This window comes from Aricia agestis, chromosome 2 (assembly GCF_905147365.1).
Source record: "Aricia agestis chromosome 2, ilAriAges1.1, whole genome shotgun sequence".
Classification (NCBI taxonomy): domain Eukaryota; kingdom Metazoa; phylum Arthropoda; class Insecta; order Lepidoptera; family Lycaenidae; genus Aricia; species Aricia agestis.
The window spans coordinates 1,823,423-1,840,364 of NC_056407.1; the positions used below are offsets into that span (position 1 = coordinate 1,823,423).

A 16,942-nucleotide genomic window follows, 5' to 3' on the forward strand; every position below is an offset into this window, starting at 1 on the left:
AATTGTAAGTTTATGACTTCAACATTTATTCCAGGCCGACTGCTGCATGAATCCTAACGTATCAGCTCTAGTTGGTACCATCGAGAATCACCCAGAGTCCACATCGGAGTCCGACACCGGTTCCTTCACTCTGACGAGACAGCAGAGGCCCCAGCCGCAAGTCAGCTCCAAGAGGAGGCCAAGACAGACAGACAAACACGTGAAAACTGTTGAAAAGATGCGCCAAGACATAAATAGCTCCATCAGATTGACCGAGCAACAGATAGACCAGCTGAACAGTTCAATGCGAGAGAGACTCAACGAGTCCAGAATCAGCGAAAGAATGAACGATTCCAGGGACCGTTTGAACGGTTCCAGGGACCGGTTGAATGATCCAAGAGACCGGTTGAATGAATCACGTGATCGCATAAATGAGGTCAGGATGAACGAACGAGAACGACTCAACGAATCCATTGTTGAGCGTATGAATGATTCGAGAGATCGCTTGAACGATTCTCGGATAGAACGAATCAGCGAAAGAAGTTTGAACGATTCTAGAATAGAACGCCTTAACGATTCTCGAATTGAGCGGGATAGAATTAGTGACTCTAGATCAGAACGCGATAGAAATAATGATTCTAGAAATGACAGGGAACGGTTGAACGATTCCAGATTAGAACGAGAGCGTCTGAATGATTCTAGAATCGAAAGAGATCGTTTGAACGACTCCAGAATCGAAAGAGATCGTATGAATGATTCCAGAATTGAAAAAGATCGTTTGAACGATTCCAGAATTGAAAGAGATCGTTTGAACGATTCTAGAATTGAAAGGGATCGTTTGAACGATTCTAGAATCGAACGCGAACGTTTAAACGATTCTAGAAGTGATCGTGATTCTAGACTCGATCGTTCCGAGCGTTTCGAAGATAGGCGTATGTCGGATCTAAACTCGAGTATACGGGTTGAGGGCAGTCCGAAGTTGCGCAGTCCTCTCCGCATACCCAAGTCCAGTCCGAAGAATCTTCCTAAGGAGCATCCGAGGCAGTCCAGTTCGGATTCAGGTAAGCCGGAGTTCTTTGTTCCGCCACCGCCAATTTCACCTCTATCTCCTAACACCGAGGAGTCGTTGTTGTCTGACGAGGACGGGCGGCCGGAAGCTAAGTGCCTGGGTCCCGATTCTCAGTACGAGGGCCCGCGAGAGGTGATAAAGGGCCATCATCATTGTTATAGTGACACTAACACTATGGACTCTGGCTGGCAGAGCGGATCGGAGAGACACGTTACTGACTAGTGGACTATTTACTAAAATTGGGATAGTATTTACTGACTTTATACTTTGTAGTTCCTTTATACAACATATGTGTAGCCATGAATCACGATATTGTTGAATGGAACGAATAATGTTAAATGAATTATACAACGTGTATCTCTTGCGGAAAATGATTATGTTTGCGATGCTATAATGTTTTAAATTTTTTTCATTAAAATATTATAGCATTGCAAACATACGTTACCTGAGTTTAATTAAAAACATAATGAACTTGCTACAATCATACAGTTTTCTGATCCATTAACAAAAAAAAAATAACAAAAACAGCTAAGGCGCTATAAGGAACTGTTATTAGAAAATTATATTGGGATAAGAAAAAAAAACTTAAAATTTTAATATTTACGTGTCCCTAAACCTGTTCTGAAGACCTAAAATCTAAGGCCCTAAAAGTCTTCGCGAATCGACAAGACCTCGCTTTCTCTTATGTTACCCGTATCAACTATTACATGTAACTTATTGTATTCGAAGAGTGTAGTGTTCATTACCTGTAATGTTTATATAAGTAATAGTAATAAAAGTTAATACTTATGACTTATTACTAGATATCTAGATGAATCTAGAACCTCTAGAGAAAAAGAAGAACGAGAAAGTAGAAAGGCGGTTTCTCTCTTTCTGTTTTATTCCAGAGAAAGAGTTATAAAAAAAAGGAATAGAAAGATGATGATCTATAGACTTAACCTATCCAAAAGTGCCAAAATCGAAACTTGATCCTAGAAATGACTCGTGCCGCACACGTATATTCTAAACTATAATTATTTAACGTAGTAATCGTAGAATACGGTAGAAGTTGAGGCACAAATAAAGGAAGCAAAGCAATAAACACTGACAGGGTTATCAGGTTGGCTGACAATATTTTTCTTTCGTGCTTTATCATTATAACATTCGCTAGTTTCGATAGCAAATGAAGATATAAAAACCGGCCTAGTGCGTGTTGGGCCAGACAGACAGACGGACAGACGGACGGACAGACTGAAATGACTATAGGGGTTCCTTGTTGACTACGGAACCCTAAAAATGTATGGAATTTGATGTAACTCATCTCTATCGCCTTTGCAATGCGATATGTCAAATCCCATACATTTATAACACCTAACTCCGTTGTCGAAACTTACGAATGCAATATGACTAAGCACAGTGGTACAAGAACTAAACTTGTTGCCAGTAGATTTTAGAAACCTTTTCTATTCTCCAGGGATTTTAAAACAGTTTTACGACTGCGCATAATGTAGGTAAAGTTCAAGCAGAAATATAAAAGACGAATATTTTTTTATCCTTCGAAAGAGAAAGATAATTTAAAGAGAAACACTTATGCCAATAATCCATGTGCCAACTCTTCAACTGACCAAACGACTAAATAATTAGGTCTCTAGTAGTACGTATTAGTGATTAAATTCCGTCACTTTTGTAAATATTTCTATAGGACTCTACCGTTATAACTTTAAGTCTATGCTGAGTATATTAATAAGTTAATTATTTCATTATGTGACTCAAAACATACAGAAATTAACTAGGCATCTTATTCAAAGAAAACTTTATGAAAAAAGGTGCTAAGTTAATTTCTTCTTGTTATGCTTATGATTGTAGAGAGAGGTGAAGCTAGCTGCAATATTGACACGAGTCAAACTTCCAAAATAGGATAACTATTACAGTTATCCTATTTTGGAAGTTGTATTATAATAATACAACAATGTTTTCACGCTATCAGTACCATAAACAGTAAACAAACAGTTTTGTTCGACGTTTGACCACGTTTCTGTCAATATTCTGATATGAAGTGTGCAACATGTCGGATTTTGGTCGGCTTATATTTTACATTCACTGTATGGTTCTAGTGGCACCCTCTGCTCCAACCATTGCTGAATATTCCTTATTGCTTGCTGTGCTTCGAAATTTAAATGTTTTGTAGAAAATTAATAAAGATGTCGATAATATGCAGCTAACTTCAGTTAACTACCTATGCACGTTCTTTAGTACTTGTCCTTTATTGCTAGATGCTATAATTGTTGTAAATTAATTTTATTTTATTTAAATACTGTAATCTTATTTTAATTATTTCTGATTGTGATTATTATTAATATTTTATCCATTATTATTAGGTTTTAAGAATTTTTAATTGTTACTTGCTTTTATCTTGCCTTTTATATTTGCAAAAGCAATAATAATTGTAAATAAGTAGTTTCGAGGATATAACTATAGGAGTAAACGCACATATACGGATTTTGGATTTGTTTTAAGTATTTTTTGTGAAACTAAGCACAAAATTAGTATTTTACTGTCTCTAAAGTTGTATTTTTGACAAGTTAGAAGGTTCGTAATATTGTCCTACATCGAGGAATTGTTTTAACTCTATTTTGCCCCAATTTCACCAACGTCTGTTAGTGCTAACAGCTTGTTAAAATGTCAAGTCTTCTCACCAACGTCTGTTAGTGCTAACAGCTTGTTAAAATGTCAAGTCTTCTCTTTCATTCATAAGAAAAACGAAAGAGGTAACGTGATACTAATTCGAGCGTTAAGTTTAACAGTCGTTGGTGAAATTGGGGCAAGTAAATTAAGAGTTTGATATATTTTGTGATTTTATTAATACTCTAACATTTGTACCGTTTTAAACTACAAATGTTACTAGTTGTAAAAATTGTTTCTATTATTTTGATTTAGTAAAATAATCGACAACAACTACCACCTACTGTAAAGTATTATTGCGTTATTATTATTAGTTGTAAATAATAGTGCAATAAAACTACAGTTGACATAACAGAACAGATTTTCTATATCACTTTGACCTCCTGGCTCCTCTGTGACTACAGATTTTCCAAACGGTAGAAATATTTTCTCAAATGCGATGTGAGTTGTGAGACGTACAATAATTGACCATAGAAATAGTTTGTTTTTATTCACATAGAATATTTCGATGTTTTTCTTTTTAATATTTGAAAAGCTCTTGGAACTTACGGTTTTAGTTTTCTGTGGGAAGCAGCAATCTCCAATGAGGCGATGCGGCTGCTCGTTCTCTTTTATTCAGTGTGGTGTTTGAAAAATATTTCTATCGTTAATTATACTACTATTTCAGTCCAAAATTGTCCACAAAGTATAAAATGTAGAAGTCATAAGTTTTATCTAAATATTGTATATTTGGTAGTAATTTTAATTATTTCATTGTTAATTTCTAGATTTAGTGGTACTGTTAGATTCATCAGTTAATGGTTCTATTAAAAGACTGAAGTTTCTGATGGGCTTTCAGTTTTTATTCACACCCACATTCGTTGTAAGTAGCGGTTTTGTCTACAGGGGCGTGATTCAAATTACGTATTTCTTCAGAATAATAATAATTAAGTATTGCTTAAGCTCCAATTATTAATAATAATAATATCTATGGACGCTTCACACCACGTCAGTCTGGCCCCGTACCAGACAACGGAAATATATTTAATACTTTTATACTATACATATATTTAAGATTTTTATTATATCATACACATATTTAATTCACATCCAGACCCGGGAAAATTGAAAACTTTTTGTTCCGTCGGCGGGATTCGAACCCGCGACCCCCGGCCTGAGCTACCAACGCGCTCACCACTGAGCCACAGAGGTCGTCGAATTATTATTATCAGTCTGTTGTTTGAGCTCTTGGGGACACATTATCGCTGACTTCTAAATCGCATTTCGGCATATTATGCCAAATTCGCTAATAATGTTACGGATAGCTGCACCTTATAAACCAATTCATGTAAAACTCCACAAGGTGAACAATTACTCAAGTCAAAAGCTTTCTTATCATTCTGAACAGCAATAGGTATTACTGAATACCTACCTAGTGTAAAAAAAACCAAAGTATAGATTCAGATATATCTTTTGGGGACCTAAATATAAACACATTTGGATAATTTTAGTCTTTATTTCGTTAATACTTTTACAATATTATCATACACAATCTGAATATCAGTCGAGCACCAGAATATACTACGCAGTAGTATTTTCACTCAAACAGGAGGGAAATACTTGGTAACCAGTCGAGTACATCATTAGACGCTATCTCTACATAATCACAAAAATGTCTATCGCTATCTTTATCTTTCAAGTGGCTTTTCCGCCTTGTAAGACAAGGACAGCAATATTTTTGGGGAAATATTATTTGCCCAAATCAAGAATTTTTTATGTGAGAATGTAGAGTCGTCTTATGCGATAGCTGTCCGTGACTTAAATTAAGAGGCAGTAGATCTCCTAATAAACTTACAAGCTAAGTGAGTTTCAGATGAAGGTAATTGTGACTAAATGGCAGTATTATGAAAGCACTGGTAAACATAAAAGAACACCCCACATGAGACCATTTTCCCTGTTTTTTGAAGATTTTACAAATCTTTGTAAAATGTTCAAAAAGTTATCCCTACCCCGTGAGCAACAAAGAAAAGAAAAATGGAATGAAATTGTTCACATGATGAGCCGTATTATTAAGACTAGTGAGCTTAAATGCGTTAGCACATTATAGTTAGACAGCAGTGTTAAAATTAAATAATTGTTTTAGGCCTACACAAATAAACCTTTTTATGGAAGAACGTTAGCAAAAGATAAGGCACATTTAAAAATATATGACCTTTTAAAATTCAGTTAAAAAGTAAAACTGGAGATCACTCTCTAGACTTTAGACTTGTTTCTTTTGAAATTCACAAATAATTAAAGAATCCTTTACTAAGATTATTTTGTCGTCTTCAATATTTCGCACTACATCTAAAGTCTTATCAAAAGTTTCGATTATTCCTCCACTTTTCACTTCAGCACATTAAAGCCGTGTTAGTAGTCTATGTTCGTTTATTTGTACAACGCGAGCACTAGACCGACGAGCAGCGTCGCGCAGCTGACTGCCAGTGTGTGTGCGGAGTTCACGACCTCCTCTGCGTGAATAATGAGCGTGTTCCCGGTCTGCTCGGCGACTGTGGCGGGGGTACCGTCCATGTCTCCCAGCATCTGGTTCGCCACTTTCAGGTTCTTGAACATCTCTAGTACTTCCTCTGCAAATACAATAAACAAGTTAAGTGTGTTGAGCGCAGATTCTAAATGATGTCTAGATAATGTAGAGGTTTCATAATTCATTACAATTATTTCACTGCCAGCGCCAATTTTCTCACGATTTTTGCAAAAGCTCTTACCGCTTATTTACATAGAGAAAGAATAATTAATGAATATGACATTCATCTATATTCCATACTGTACAATATAAAAATCTAAAAGCAAATCTCTGAACATCTCGACAAGTATATTAACTGTCATCAGAAGTGTCATCCTTTCGTATTGTATAAAAGTCCGAAGCCAATCTTACATCTTTAACGGCCGTTCCCAATATTTGATCTATCTCTGGTTTTGCCCTACTAGAGATAGGAATAGCTCACAATTGACATAAAATATATGTCTCTAATGTCTAATGTGAGCTATTCCTATCTCTAGTAGGGCAAAACCAGAGATAGATCAAATATTAGGAATGGCCGTAAACGAGCAATTCTTGTATGTATATAAAATTTGAATGTCGGAATCGGCTCCAACGATTTTCATGAAATTTAGTATATAGGGGGTTGTGAGGGCGATAAACCGATCTAACTAGGAATCATTTTTAGAAAATGTCATTTTATTCGTATTTATCGAATACCGAGCAAAGCTCGGTCAAATAGCTAGTATCGATTTGAATGAGGGACAAATGGCGCTATGTAGCTGTAGGGTCTATCGTGTCAATTGACGTGTCAAACAGCTGCTGCCATATGTCACGAAATAGCTTGAACATGTCACGATATAGCTGTCATATATCTGTCTGACTGCTGACACGATATTTGACACGAAAGACCCTACCTCTAGTGGCATATGATATAGGCAGAGTAGACAGAATTATAGAGTATGCCGACTTAGAACTGATGTTGATGTTTTTTAAATTTGACGTATTATGACGAAAATTGTCGCTAGGGTTGTTAACCTACGAATTTAAAACTATGACATATTCGCTGGACGTGTTCCTCTTTGGTCGTAATGTTGTTTGTGTTTTGGCACATGCGATTAAAATTGACAGAATCCAATTTTGAAATCTAATAAAGATTTCAAATTTTTTTTATTAAATATTTGTATAAAAATAAATTATATCAGCCAGCGCGAGGCACATTCCGTTCATAATCCTAGTGAAACCCGACGAATTTGACAGATATTGAAACCTGTCCGTTTCTTTGCAGTCGAACTACTGGTAGTTATGTCTATTGTGATATAGGTATCAAAACCTACACTTCAATTTTAAACCCTCCAGATTTGTGTGACCATTTTCAACATATCCCGCAGAAGAACAAATACATATTAAGATCGTGCTCTTACCAGCTTCCCTCCTCTCCCCGTCAGCCCAGTCCACCTTGATGATGGTGGTGAGCGACACCTCGTACAGGTTGTTGGCGTCGGCGCCGGACACCACCGCGCGCCGCCGCCGACCGTACGCTGTTGCGCCGTTTGTGCATTGCACCTGAAAGTAATAAGGTTGGGTTACAAGAGGAATTATAAGGGCAAGATCTCTTTTGCGAGCCAGCCTCGAAAGGGTTTTAAACACTAAGGAGATGGAGGTCCTATCCGGTGGAATGTGGATCTCTGCGGTGCCCGAAAAATGGTGGACGCAGTCCCTGCCCACTAAAATCTTGGCATCCATTTTAAATCCTAAGCTGTGGGATTCCGTGAGCCTGATAGGATGCCTTGGAGCATAGGTCTTGTCGACTAGTCAATAATAAAGTCCCAACAATCCAGGGCATAAATGTCAAGATATTTCTTTTTATTTTCGAAAGAGAAACCACCATGCAAGGCACTCGGTAGTCTCTCAAATTCAGATTAAAGGATTTAAAAGAGTTACTTTCTTAAAACCCTGTATTTCATCTTTAACTTACCATTGTTTTTTATTTTTAATGTACCAGGTGAAATTCATTTGGTGAATCGATATATAAATAAACCCTTTTTTATCCGATTTACAAAAAGTAGGTGGTTTCACTGTTCGGCCGTAAATATTATTAATTGAAACTTACCCCTTGGCACTTATCCAGGCAGACAGTAACGGTGCCCTTGAACTGCACGTAGGTGGTGTCGGGGAACTTGAAGGCGCGGAACTTGGCGGTGAGGTTCCTGCCGTCCACTGTCATGAAGTTGTCGAACAGGTACGGGTCTACGGAGCACCTGAAATAGTCCACAAATTTCAATAAATAAAGAGTTTGGATGTAGAGAAAATGTAGAGAAAAAGATTAAGGCTTAAAAGTCCAGGTTAGAAGTTTTTAGGGAAATCCTACTGAATCTACTCGAGAGACCCGTGTTTATATTATAACCCCTGTTATATAAACACGGGTATTTATATAACAGGGATATTTAGCTCTATCCTAGCCACTTCTCTTCACTATCACTTTTGCCTTTTGAGGAAGAAGAAGGCAAAGTCAAAAGATAAGTCTCATTAAACCTTAGCTTCTTGCCGACTTGTCCCTAGACAAGTCAGATTGTAGACTGTTGCAGTTCTTTTCTTAATCCTATAATTAAGAGCGCCAAAGAGGCTAAATTATAAAGGAAACTGCTGACTGTAACTTCTCTGATCTTACCCATTGAACACAATAGTCTCCTGCTGCTTGCCAGTGTCGGTGACGTGCATGTAGTTGACCAGCAGCCCGTACACCTTCGCCGACTCCTCGTTCAGGAAGATCTCCATCATCAGAGGAGTTCCCGGGCTCACGGAGATCTCACCGGATACTCTGAAATTACAAAATGGTTAATGGCTAATGCAGCTTCATGATCTATCATTGATGAATTTCCCACTTAGAGACTGGGACAGACGAAAAGTATTTTGCATTTGTATTTGGTGAAGTTCCGAAAATAGGCCGGTGATTGGTGAAGGAGAGGATATGGGACAAATGACGATTCCTATACTTCTTCATCTCTTCTCTTATTACTTTTTACGCTTTATACTCTTAGGATCTCCGGAGATATTAAAGTTACTTACTGTTTTCCATTCTGCTTGACTACAGCTCCGATCACCAGCTCTGGTGCATGCTCTTCTACGTACCGCGTGATGTTGAGAACGCTGAAAAAAGTAAGCAAAATATAATAGTCGCAGTATATACCACTTGGGGGCTTTGATGCTAGCAGATGCTAAAATGGTGTAAGTGAATATGAGTTGCAGCTGTAAAGAAAGATCTTTCAACCTAGCGAGTTGGTATGCTTGGTTAGGCTAGAGCCCACTTAAAACCGACATAGCGCGATTCTGGAATGAGGCGCTAGTTGAAGTGACACAGCGGACATAAGAAGACCCGCAGAGAAATCTATCTATATGTTCTTTGAAATTTAACTAAGGCTGTAACAATCTAAAGTCAAATTAATGAATATACTTCATATTTAAGTTATCAGAGGAACTGAGAGTAGTAACTTACTCAGGTTCATTGAAGTCCAGCGGGAAGGGTTCGCCGGCCTGCCGTGTGACTCTCTTGCCGGCCATCTTGCAGCGCACCGTGAGAGTGTCCCGCCCGCCTTGACTGTCCTCGATCACGATCTTGTGGTAGTACGTCTTCTTGCCCTGAACAATAATTGAGTGATTTGATTGAATGGTTAGGTTAGGTTAGTCAAGTTTACCAAGGCCTTGAATTTAAATTAGTAAAATGTTGATTCTATTTAATCTAATAATGTTTTTTGACCAGGATTTTCCGGGTGTTGTTCCAGTTAGGTGTAGGAAGTGTGAACCTGTGTGGTCGATAACTGATTTTTAACCCACAAAAAAGTGGTGTTACATAAGCTTGACGTGTTTGTGTTTGTATGTGTCTGACTACCTGTGGCATCAAACTTTCTTGAATAACGGATATTTCAGATTTGATAATTCGTCATCAGCTTACAACCGTAGTGGTACAATAGCACGGAGTACTCAGTGCCGTTTTTAGCACTACTAGCGCCCTGGGCGATATTTTGTCGGCGCCCAGGGTGCTGGTAGGTAGAGCTAAAAAAACCAGCCAAGTGCATGTCGGGCCACGCGCAATATAGGGTTCCGTAGTACCACTAATGTACCGCTGGTCAATAAATATACATTTATAACGTGTTTTACTAACGACATCATCTCAGTTACTTTCAAAGGAATTTGAACGAACAGTTCCTTTATACTTCGCCGAATACATTTTTTTTAGTTGACCGACTATTACTCAATAACTTATGAAGTCTTCTTAGCCTCGATAGTTTTTCTTTTAAATCCAGCATATTTCCTACTCCTGTGAATTCTTTCACATTTCTAAAAGAAACCGTTTAGCTGGTAGAAGGGGGCGACACTCGACTCTCTAACTCTCTCTCTATTTTTTCCACTTTAAAATTTAATATTTCACAAACGGATCCCTAAATCAGAAAATGATCTATGAATACTCATCCTATGTTTAAAAAACCTATTCAACGAGACCCCACACGATAGGGTGGACGCGAAAAAAAAACATCCCCGCTTGATGTGTAGGGAAGGTACCATAAAAAAATATTTTTTTTAAGATTTCATGTACCATTTTGTCGGCATCATTAATATACAGTACATTCATGCCAAATTACAGCTTTGTAGGTCCTATAGTCTCTGAGCAAAACCGCGGACAGACAGACAGACGGATAGACGGACGAACAGACCGAAACTATAGGGGTGCCTTGTTGACTACGGAACCCTAAAAAGGTGCTCCGTTTTGTCTGCCCTCGGCGCCCCTTTTTATACAGTGGACCCTGGACGGTCACCTAGATCCCCCCCTAACGCCGCTACTGGAAGTACTCACAGTGAGCTTGTGCAGTATCCTGGTGACAGCGCACTTGTGGTAGTCCTGCAGGTCCAGCAGGAACGTCGCCGCGCCGTCCTGGACGATCGGCTCGCAGGGCGTGTAGTCTGTAAGAAAATGATAGCATTGGCGGACGTTGTTCGTAGAGTCCACATCCTGAGGATGCTCCGGTGTTGGGGCGAAACGCGCGTCGAGGTTTTCAACTTGCATGGTGGTGAGAGGGCTTGCATGAATTTGCTTACATTATTGCTTGTGTGGTGGTGGTGTTTGCAGGTTCTTGCATGCGAGTGTACGCATAGGCGGTGTGGGAAAGGAGAGAGGTGCTGTAACGCGTATATATGCGTACACACACTTATTTACTTACAGGTTGAGGTTTAATTTGCGGAATATTAATTCCGCTGTGGTCTGGTAGAATTATTTCTGGGATTATCAGTGCCATTGAGAAAGTTCGTAGACAGATGGTATGCTTGGTCGAGTTGCTTAAAGTTCAGAATAAAATTGACGTGACAAGACCCGACCAAATAACGTAGGTCAACCATCTCTATGGATCAATTTCTCAGACAGTACGTGCAATATATTATGGTTTTTGTACCTTGTGATGACTATTTTATTAAGCTGTCGCACATTTGTCAGCACAGAACGCACCTCATAGTTCACAAAATGCGGCGCGGACGAATGTGCGAGGTTTCATATCATTTCATACAACGAATTCGGCTGGTATAAGTTCAGGCTCTGTGATTGGTTGGCTGTCAAAATTTGGACCAATCACTGAGCCGAATCGCGTCTTGAGACCGGGCGCATCCTATTTATATACCAGCCTTAAATGCGGCGCGTTCGGATCGTGCGTACTGCGTGCTGATAAATGTGCGATCACCTTTAATGTGGGACTTGGGAGTCTAGACTTGTGCTGGTATTACAAAGTTAAATAACCATAATTGATAATAATATTAAATTCGCACTATCGAGGCCCTGTGGCGCAACGGATAACGCGTCTGACTACGGATCAGAAGATTCCAGGATCAAATCCTGGCAGGGTCGCATACTGTTTGTACTTAACATTTTACATTATTATATTTTTACTACTTTTTGACCGGTTTAAAAATGATTTTAAAGTGGAAGGAAGGATAAATATTCAAATTCCTTGAAATATTTTTGGAAGTCGAAAACCGACGATGTAAAGATGGTAGGCACTAGTTGGGGAGGCCTTCGTTCAGCCGTGGACGACGATATGCTGATGATGATGATCATGTATAGTGGGCGATATAGCACATGACTATGATTCAGAAGACTACATTCTAGCTTAATATGGTAATGGGCCGTTATGAAGTGGGCGATGATCATTAATTCAAAGCAGATTCATTATTACTCAGTGGGTCAAGAGAGACCCACTTATCTGTCAGCACTAAAATCGTTTGATAACCTTTCGCTCAGGTGCACGCCGCATGTAGGTAGCGTGCTCATTAAACTGGCTTTAAAGAGTGACAGTAACTTGCACAGGTTAAGTATGCCAGTTGTTTATGAGCTACTATAAGTCAACTCTAAGTCTACTGTCTACTAATGCGCAAAGCATTTCTGCATGAAAAAAAGGGTTTCATAGCTCTAAAATAGGAAACCGTGGAACTTCCATCGCGTAACTTCCGCATATCGGACACTTATCATCAGGCGCACCAGTTTACCTTTGAGCTGGTCGAGGTAGATCTGCGCGACGTCGCGCCCCTCCTCCATGGGCACCGTCACCTTCATGTACTCCGGCGTGCATTGGATCTGAGGCTCTGATCCTGGAAAGAGATAGAGATAGTTTTAGAACCTGTAACCACACTTGATTAATATGCATGCATGCATGTATATGCATTATCCGTACTTATAATATTATGAATGCGAAAGTGTGTCTGTCTATCTGTTACCTTTTCACGCTCAAACCGCTGAACAGATTTTGCTAAAATTTTGGCATGGAGATACTTTGAGTCCCGGGAAAGGATATATGATGCTTTTTATCCCGGAAAAATGTACGGTTCCCGCGCGATAAACGAGTTTTGGCGCAACGGAGTTACGGGCGACATCTAGTAAAGTGAAGGCGTTACTCGATAGCATAATGGTTCAGCTAGTGTTACTCGTACTTCATCGCGCAATAAGTTTATATCATCACGCGGTGACCGTACATTTGGCTATAATAGAAACTTAAGGCGGGGATTAATCTCAATCAAAAACGATAACCTTGCACACAACCAAAGACCAAGCGTATACGCATCGCAATAAGATTCATTTTAGCTTAGCATAAAACTACAGGTTCTCGGGCGGATCTTCTCTATTTTTCATGTTTTTTTTAAATATCTTTGGAAATAAATATTAAGAAACGAAATTGTTCGGTTAAAGAATTTTTAATATAGATTTACTAACAATTTATTCAAATAAAATGTACAATTATCCTAGTTAATACTTATATTTCGATGAAATAGAGTTTTTTCGGAGGTAAGTTTGTAAATTAATTACAGCCAAAGTATTACGTTTTATTAAAATGTTTACGGTTTAAGGTATTCTGAATATTGTGCTTTATATCTCATATTTTTTAACACTTTGTTATTATATTGGAACTAGGTAAACCGGGAGTCACGGAATTACAAATTGGGGTTTATCCTCGCCTTAACCATGTTTTCTGCAGATTGGTTTTCCAGATTTTCTTATAATTCATGAAGCATTTGCAGGAAAATGAAATGTTTTCCTGCTTCTTACGCTAAGTACTCTTGACTTCTTAATTAATTCATAATGCAGTACTGCTGTATATTTTATTATCTTTGTTTTGTATGATATCACTGTAGATTTACATAATATTGCCATAGAACAAACCTATATAGTAGCGCTCTGGCCGAGTTCTTGAAATCTAATTCCTACAACATAGATACAAGTTTCATGTGCGTGAGTTGATAAGTATATTGTTCTGCTCTCTAAAGTCACTTTTAATCACGCTAATTCGTTCATGCGCGAGTTTATAGCTATAGTATGAAGTTAGACTACTGTGTATAAGTTATACTGTGGTATTTCCTTGCAGATGGCATGCGTCACCTGACCTAGAGAACAGGTATTCAGTTTGGGTAATTGTTATACCTCATAATAATAATAATCAATAGCTTGTTGGTTTACATTATTGTTGATAATCCGTAGCTAATTGTAAACGTTTGTTTGAAAGATGTCGGTGTAGGCTTTATTTTAAGGCTGCCATTTACGTGGAGGCCGATCGGTCAGGCCGACCGCTGACCTGACCTGAGTTCGGTCAGAGTTGACCGGATCGATCAACCTTCTGTAACTCTACAATTACATAGGGATCTATAATAAAGATCTGTCCGTACTCAGTAGTCAATACGGACCTATAATTATTATAACACAGAAAACTTTATGCCTGCATTTTTTCAAAACATCATGTTTCCAAAACACGAATTTCATCACTACGATGTTGCGGGCAACTAGTAAAGTATACAGCTACGCGCACATTGTGACACGGCCCAGCGAGTTGGACCGCATTTTTTGTACAAACCCATCGAGCATTTTGCGTTAGGTCATGTCATTCTATGAAAAATGCGGCCCGCTCCGCTGCGTGTGCACATTGTGAGCGAAGCTTATAGTAATTGACGTAGCGAGACGCTGATTTCCATTCGGATGTATGAAGGTACTCTCGAAATTAATGGCGATTCACACGCGCCTGCCGGCAGACCGGAACGGCCGACGAACTAAGACCTCACGTTAAGGGCTCCAGTCGCGACCTAACCGACACAAAATAATGAGCGTAATATTATATGCAGATCGGTAGGGATTTTGTATCATGCAACAGGCAAACATTTTTCAAACTAGATATGACGCCTGCAACTCCGTTGCGCCAAAATTCGTTATTACATTTACTGAGATAAAACGTATCCTATGTCCTTTCCCGGGACTCAAAGTATCTCCATACCAAACAGCAAGTTCAATTCAGCGGTTCGGGCGTGAAGAGGTAACAGACAGACAGACAGAGACACTTTCGCATTTATAATATTAGTATTTATTAGTATGGATCTATACGAAAGCTGTCGCAAGATAATAATATAGTTAGGTACAATTTCATCTTGCCAATTGAATATAGAGTACTTCCATGACATCAATTGTTTCTTTCTATAAGAGGATTTTTTTTTATTATAATTGCTATCTAGAGACTACTCTCTAGAAAATTAGTTTTACTGTAGGAAAAATGAGTTTCCTAAGATAAGTCGGTTAAAAATAAGATTCACCACTGAATAGACGAAACGTCATTTTTGAGTTCATCCTGTCGTGCAAAACGAAGCTGTTATCTATTACAAATTATTGTACGAGCGTAGTTTTTATTATAAAAAAAAGAAAAATAATCTTTATAATATCATTTCTTTCTCCGCAGTCGGGTAAATCTACTTCAGTTAATATTTGTTTGATAGCGTGTTATCTATGCGCGGGATCAGGAGGAATGACGGAACACCGCGCGTCCCGGTTACTGACCACAATCACTTTATACATAAACTACGTACCTACATTGATTTAACAAAGAGATAAACAAAAACATATTTTTTCTTTTTCGAAGTTAGAATGTACTGTTAAAAGTACATATTTTATATTGTTAAAAATAGAATAGTAATGTCCCTTTCTACCTATAGTTGGCTAATAATGCGGCTAGAAACGGTAGAAACATACCCCTAAATGGTGTGTTTTAAGATTTCATCAATGCAACGTTTATAGTATTATGCCATTTTGTTGGCACATAATTTACTATTTCAAAATTGATAAAACTTCGCGCGGGCACTTTTCACAAGATGAAAATACTTTGTTCCCTTTTACAATAATCGACCCAGTAGCTTTCAATCGTACGGACGTTATAAACAGACAGAGAAACTCATTTATTTCTATAATGTTCTAACTTCTAAAATTTAAGTATGGATGAAACTACGGGTAAAAGGAGAAATAATATTTTAAAATTAAACAATTCTACATTTAAAAGGTTGTAAGTACTTTTCTTTTTGACCTAAAAGCTCTTTTTCACACTATGAAGGGCCATTTCGTCCCTCTTTCATTCTACATTTACCTTCCATTAATTTAATTGGTTTTTCCAGGTGTCCTGTCCTCGCTTAGAAATAAAATTAAGACCTCAATTCTAAATAGGTTGAGAACTCTTTTTGTTATTTAATTTTCTCTGTGTAAGGTAAAATAATTGTTAAGAGCTGTATATGTAAAAATAAAGAGTTATAATATACTAATGAATAATAAGTAGGTAAAGAAAAAACGAGATAAAAATGTCTTTGTTTGGCACGTTAGAAAAGTCACCGGACTCGACCTTGAATAGTGAATACACTGCCTAAAATTGTGCTAAAATTAAATATCTTTGGTAATAAGAAGGATGCTCTACACTAGAAATTGCTCAAATAGCGCTCGAAGTTATTATCAGACAGTAATCAGTATGCGTAAGATTTTTAGGGTTCCGTACGGAATTACATATGAATTACATTCATTGGATCCTATTAGAGAGATGGAAGCTGTCAGTCTGTCAGTCTGTCCATCATTTAACTGAGATAACTAGACACTAGACAAGTAGACAGTTGTCATAGACACAGATGATACATTCCTGCTGCTACAATAATATCAATAGCAAACGTGTTTTAGTCGTTTTGTACGGAGCCCTTCGCCTAACTCGCACTAGACCAGTTTTATTTAGGCTCTAGGACATAATATTATTAATAATAATTTTTTATTATTATTATTTTATTATTATCGGTTCTGGAAGAAACCGCCTAAAGCGGTAGATTCGCCATTTTCATGATTCATATTTTTTTGGCTGTTATTTTTTGTTTTTGTCACTTTGTGTGCACGGACG

At 38.0% G+C, this 16,942-nt stretch overlaps 2 protein-coding genes and 1 non-coding gene across 7 annotated transcripts in view; 2 read left to right on the top strand and 1 right to left on the bottom strand.

Moving 5' to 3' along the window:
• LOC121738346 overlaps positions 1 to 1,586 on the top strand; it is a 37,402-nt gene extending 35,816 nt beyond the window's left edge. For all 5 annotated transcript variants that reach the window (XM_042130333.1, XM_042130344.1, XM_042130337.1 and 2 more), the window contains one exon: positions 35 to 1,586. In XM_042130333.1, coding sequence (XP_041986267.1) covers positions 35 to 1,270 — 1,236 coding nt within the window. In that variant the 3' untranslated portion in view covers positions 1,271 to 1,586. The remainder of the gene's footprint in view (positions 1 to 34) is intronic.
• Positions 1,587 to 5,189: 3,603 nt separating this feature from the next.
• LOC121738380 overlaps positions 5,190 to 16,942 on the bottom strand; it is a 51,409-nt gene continuing 39,656 nt past the window's right edge. Inside the window, exons 3-10 of the mRNA XM_042130384.1 lie at positions 12,756 to 12,857; positions 11,080 to 11,186; positions 9,724 to 9,866; positions 9,297 to 9,377; positions 8,899 to 9,048; positions 8,341 to 8,488; positions 7,652 to 7,793; positions 5,190 to 6,315 (exon numbers count right to left, since the gene is read on the bottom strand). Coding sequence (XP_041986318.1) covers positions 6,116 to 6,315; positions 7,652 to 7,793; positions 8,341 to 8,488; positions 8,899 to 9,048; positions 9,297 to 9,377; positions 9,724 to 9,866; positions 11,080 to 11,186; positions 12,756 to 12,857 — 1,073 coding nt within the window. The 3' untranslated portion in view covers positions 5,190 to 6,115. The remainder of the gene's footprint in view (positions 6,316 to 7,651; positions 7,794 to 8,340; positions 8,489 to 8,898; positions 9,049 to 9,296; positions 9,378 to 9,723; positions 9,867 to 11,079; positions 11,187 to 12,755; positions 12,858 to 16,942) is intronic.
• On the top strand, positions 12,045 to 12,117 carry Trnar-acg. Its single transcript has one exon. It is a non-coding gene; the product is annotated as a tRNA-Arg (tRNA).